Source organism: Ictalurus furcatus, chromosome 1 (assembly GCF_023375685.1).
Source record: "Ictalurus furcatus strain D&B chromosome 1, Billie_1.0, whole genome shotgun sequence".
Taxonomy (NCBI): Eukaryota; Metazoa; Chordata; class Actinopteri; order Siluriformes; family Ictaluridae; genus Ictalurus; species Ictalurus furcatus.
The window spans coordinates 20,590,357-20,595,590 of record NC_071255.1 but is presented as its reverse complement, the minus strand read 5'-3'; the positions used below and the strand labels follow the sequence as shown (position 1 = coordinate 20,595,590).

The 5,234-nt window shown below is 60.9% G+C and overlaps 1 protein-coding gene across 1 annotated transcript; it reads right to left on the bottom strand.

Annotated features, from left to right (window-relative positions):
- Nucleotides 1-246: 246 nt before the first annotated feature.
- LOC128603132 (uncharacterized) lies at nucleotides 247-3,421 on the bottom strand. Its single transcript, XM_053617760.1, has 3 exons — nucleotides 1,739-3,421; nucleotides 815-1,556; nucleotides 247-374 (listed from the first exon to the last, which is right to left on the bottom strand). The coding sequence occupies exons 1-3, from the start codon at nucleotides 3,251-3,253 to the stop codon at nucleotides 247-249; spliced, it is 2,385 nt and encodes a 794-aa protein (XP_053473735.1). The 5' UTR covers nucleotides 3,254-3,421.
- Nucleotides 3,422-5,234: the final 1,813 nt, after the last annotated feature.

The following is a 5,234-nucleotide window of genomic DNA, read 5'->3' as shown; positions in this document are numbered from 1 at the left end:
GTTGCAATTACCATTGTCTCAAGTACACAAACATGTCTGGTGTTGAATTTATTGGACTGTAAGCATGATTTGTTAATAGTTATTGGCAAACTCTCAGGGAAATCTTCAAATTAAATATATATATATATATATATATATATATATATATATATATATATATATATATATATATATATATATATATATATTGTAGGGAGTTAGCTCGGGGGAAGGGCAGAGCACAGACCCACAAGAGACAGATTGCAGTCACAATGGGTGGTTTTTATTCATCTTAGTGTGAGCTGTCCGTCGTGAGGGGGCGAGGGTGTGTGAGTGCGTGGGGTTTCGTGGGGGTGTGGCTGTCGTGTGACCTTCTCGGGGGCGTGTCGGGGTTCCTGAGACGAGGGTGTGGGTCTCCCGTGCCGTCATCCACCGGTGCGTGCGTTCTCACCAGCCGGCGGTCTCGTCCGCGCTCGCACCTTCGGAGAGAGAAGGGGAGAGAGAGAGAGAGAGAGAGAGAGAGAGAGATTAGCGGTCGGAGTGAGTCAATCTTGCCGTCGTGCTCAATGTTAGCGCGCCTGTATGCCACTGAAGAGCTCGCATGGAGTCTGTCTCTTCGCCGTCGTTTCCTCCTCTCTCGTACGGCCAGAAGCGCGTCCTTTTATCCTCCTCCTTCGTCGCCTGAGTGGTGGAATCTTCCTGACGAATTCCCCAATCGCCGGCCGGTGTAGCGTCAACGGTCCCGCCCCACCGTGACGGTCCTTCCGGCTGATGGCGTGTTTGGCCCAAGGCTGTCCGCTTCTAGCTGGTGCGGCAGTTGGGGAAGGAGCGACTTTCTTCTCCTGCGCGCCGGCTGTCGGTCCGTCGCGACAGTACCCCCCCCTCAGCTCCGAGCCTATTGCCGCTTGGTGGTGGGCCCAGAGTGCGTCTCGTCGAGAGAGCCCATCTGCGTTGCCATGCTGGGCCCCCGCCCGGTGCTTAACCTGGAACGAGAAATCTTGCAAGGCGAGAAACCAGCGTGTTACCCGGGCGTTTGTGTCCTTGGCTTTGGCCATCCCCTGCAGGGGGGTGTGGTCAGTTACGAGGATGAAGTGCCGGCCAGCCAGGTAGTACCGCAGCTCCTTGATGGCCCACTTTATCGCCAGGGCCTCTTGCTCGACGGCTGCGTATTTCTTCTCTGCGGGGGATAACTTCCGGCTAATGTAGAGGACCGGATGTTCTTCCCCGTCGAAGATTTGCGAGAGGACGGCGCCAAGCCCGGTCTCGGACGCATCAGTGTGTACGGTGAATGGGAGGTCGAAGTCCGGATTACGCAGTACCGGCGCGCTGGTGAGGGCCCCTTTCAGGGCCTGGAAGGCCCTCTCTGCGTCGGCTGACCACCTGACCCGGTCTGGCTGGCCCTTCTTGGTGAGATCTGAGAGGGGGGAAGCTACAGCAGAGAAGTTAGGCACAAACCTCCGGTAGTACCTCGCCAACCCCAAGAAGGCCCGTACCTGTTTCTTTGAAGTGGGACGAGGGTAGTCCTTTACGGCCTCGATTTTCTTCGCCTGTGGTTTCAGCATTCCCCGGCCGATGCGTTACCCCAGGTACTGGGCCTCAGTCAGCCCTAGGTGGCATTTCTTGGGGTTGGCCGTCAGGCCGGCCTCCCGGAGCGCCTTCAGGACCTCCCTAAGATGGAACAGGTGGTCGGCCCATGTGGAGGAGTGGATGACTACGTCGTCCAGGTAGGCAGCGGCCGCAGGAGGATGTCCATCAACCGCTGGAACGTGGCGGGTGCCCCGTGTAGCCCAAAGGGGAGAACCCGGTACTGCCAGTGGCCGGTGGCCGTGCTGAAGGCCGTCTTGGGTCTGGCCTCTGGCGCCAGCGCAACTTGCCAGTAGCCCTTGGTCAGGTCCAAGGTGGAAATGAACCGGGCCCTCCCCAGCATTTCGACGAGGTCGTCCACTCTGGGGAGGGGGTAGCTGTCGAACTCGGACACCTGGTTCAGTCTCCGGAAATCATTGCACAGCCGCATGCTCCCGTCTGGCTTTGGCACGACGATGATGGGGCTGGACCAGGGGCTGCTGGACTCCTCTATGACGTGGTCCCGTAGCATCCGACTGATTTCCTCCTCAATGGCTTTGCGTCGGGCCTCTGGGACACGGTAGGGCCGTTGTCTCACCACTACGCCGGGGGGAGTTTTGATCTCGTGCTGGACCAGCTGGGTCATCCCTGGGGAGGCCGAGAACACATCTGAGAACTGGTCAATGAGCTCAGTGAGCTCCTGTCTCGGGGCGGGGGTGAGGTCCTCCCCTAACCCGACCAAGGTACGCTTGCCGTGGTCCGAGTCCTGGGTTGCGTACGCCAATACTACTGGGGCCGGTTCTATCCACTTCTTCAGGAGGTTCACGTGGTAGAGCTTCTCCTCTGCACGCTTACCGGGCTGTTGCAGGTGGTAGTTGACCGGGCCTCGGCGCTCGAGGACTGTATAGGGGCCTTGCCACCAGGCCAGGAACTTACAGGAGCTGCTGGGCACTAACAGTAGGACCCGGTCCCCCGGCTGGAATTCTCGGGGCTGTGCTGGGCGGTTGTACACTTTTCTTTGCTCCTCCTGCGCAGCGTGCATGTGCTCCCGGACAATGGGAGCTACCCGGTCGATCCTCGCTTGCATCTCCTGCACGTATTCGACGACCGAGCGGAAGGGGGACGGTTGCTCCTCCCAAGCTTCGCGTGCCACGTCCAACAGTCCCCGCGGGCGCCGGCCGAACAGGAGCTCAAAGGGGGTGAAGCCCGTGGACGCCTGGGGGCACTCTCGGACGGCGAAAAGCACGTAGGGGAGGAGGAGGTCCCAGTTCCTCCCCTCCTCGTCCACCACCCGGCGCAGCATCCGTTTGAGAGTCTGGTTAAACCTTTCGACTAGCCCGTCGGTTTGGGGGTGGTAGACTGACGTCTTGAGGTGCTTCACCTGCAACAATCGACACAAGTCGGCCATTAATTTAGATACAAAAGGCGTACCTTGGTCGGTCAACACGTCCTTTGTAATCCCCACCCGACTGAACAGGAGTACCAGCTCCCTGGCAATGTTCTGGGAGGTGGCCTTGCGCAGTGGCACCGCCTCGGGGTACCGAGTGGCGTAGTCCACAATGACCAGGATGTACTCGTGGCCCCGGGCAGACTTGGGTAGGGGGCCCACGAGGTCCATGCCCACACGCTCGAAGGGGACTCTGATGATGGGTAGAGGGATAAGGGGAGCCGGGGGGGCGGCCGTGGGGCCGTGTGCTGGCACTGCGGGCATTGCTGGCAGAAGGCCCGGACATCCGCGTCCATCCCGGGCCACACAAAGCGATCCCTAAGCTCCTCCAGGGTGTTTCGTGGCCCCAGGTGGCCGCCGAGTGGATGTGTATGGGCCAGATGCATGACGGTGGGTGTCCTGGGTTTGGGGACCACCAGTAGGTCCACCTGCTCCCCGCGTCGGCAGGTCCGTTGGTAGAGGAGCCCGTTCCGGACGAGGAAGTACGAAGCGGGGAGTCTCAGGTCGGGGCTGTGGTCGACCCCCTCTATCAGTCGCACCTGGGCCCAGCAGTGCTTCAGACGGTCGTCCTCCTTCTGCTCCCATCCGAACTTCCCCTCCCGGTTCACCTGGGAAAAGACAGACCACAGAGGGTTAGTGGGTTGGGGGGTCTTACCTTCTGTGGAGGTCTCTCCGCCGTCCTGGGCCAGGTAGGCCTGCCGGGCCCGGCTCCTCTTCGTGCGTTGCCGCGGCCTCTGGGGCTCGGCTGTCGGTCCCATTGGGAATCCTGGCCAGTCCCGTCCAAGGAGCAGGGGCACCGGGAGCTCGGGGATCAGGCCCACCTGGAGGGGCCAGACCCCGGCTTCGCCCTGGATCTAGACCTCGGCTGCGGGAACTTCCCGGGTGTCCCCATGGACGCAGTTAACGGTGAGAACCCCCCCGGGCGATGCCCCTTGGGTAGAATGGAGGGCCGGGCGAGGGTCACCGTGCTCCCGGTGTCCAGCAGGGCGGTTACCGGGTTCCCCTCGACCCACACCGTCAGGGAGGGGGCCTCCGGCGGCTGTTGTAGATGGAGAGCGCAGCCCTCTAACCATGGCTTCGAAGGCGGCCGGGCAGGTTCCCTCTCCGGCTCCGTAGGCATGGGCTCGTCCAGGGGGGTTCCACCAACGGGCGACCTCTGGCGAGTCCTCCAGGTGCGGGGGCGGGACTGGCAGTCGGCCCGGGGGCCAGGGGCCCCAAGGGGCCGGTCGCGGGGCTGCTGCTCATCTCGGCTGAGCTCCAGGTGGCCATGGTTCGCTCCAGGGCTGTTAGGAGCTCCTGGGGCATAGTCGGTGCGTGCGCCCCCACGGCCTGACGTTCTGTCCGGGGTAATGCCCTCAGAAAACGGTCGACAGCCACTTTTTCTGCCACCTCCGCGGCGGTATGCTGATCCGGCCGGAGCCACCTTTTGGTTATCCGGATGAGGGTGTTTAGTTGGCCGCGTGGTCGGGCCCCCAGTCGATAAGCCCAGCGATGGAACTCTGTCGCCGCCTGGTAGGGGGTTCGCCCACACCATGCCAGGACTCCCTCCTTCATTGCCGTGTAGTCGGCAGCTTCCTCTGGCTCAAGGGCATAGTAGGCCGTCCGTGCCTCTCCCGTGAGCAGTGGGCCGAGGGCGCGAGGCCAGTCGTCATGATCTCATCCCTCCCGGCGGGCAATATCCTCAAAGGCCTCGAAGTACGCCTCAAGATCTTCTTCGGGGCCGAGGGGGAGCAGCAGGTGGCAGATCTCACGGGCCGGGTCGGGGAGGGGCACGGAGGCTGCGGGGGTCTCAGTCCTCAGGCCAATCAGCGCCTGGGTTGCGACCTGAAGGCTCTCGGCGAGCTGTTGCGTCACGGCTTGCTGCTGGATGCTGGTCTCCAGCAGGTGTTGCAGTGTGAGATCCATGGGTTGCTTTTCCCCTTTTAACCCTTTTTTTCCGGGATTTTTTTTTTTTTCTCTCTCTCAGGGTTTTTTTTTTTTTTCTTCTTTTTTTTTTGTGCTTATTTGTAGGTGAGTCTGTACTCTAGTGCCTGCATCCTCCACCAGTGTAGGGAGTTAGCTCGGGGGAAGGGCAGAGCACAGACCCACAAGAGACAGATTGCAGTCACAATGGGTGGTTTTTTTTATCTTAGTGTGAGCTGTCCATCGTGAGGGGGCGAGGGTGTGTGAGTGCGTGGGGTTTCGTGGGGGTGTGGCTGTCGTGTGACCTTCTCGGGGGCGTGTCGGGGTTCCTGAGACGAGGGTG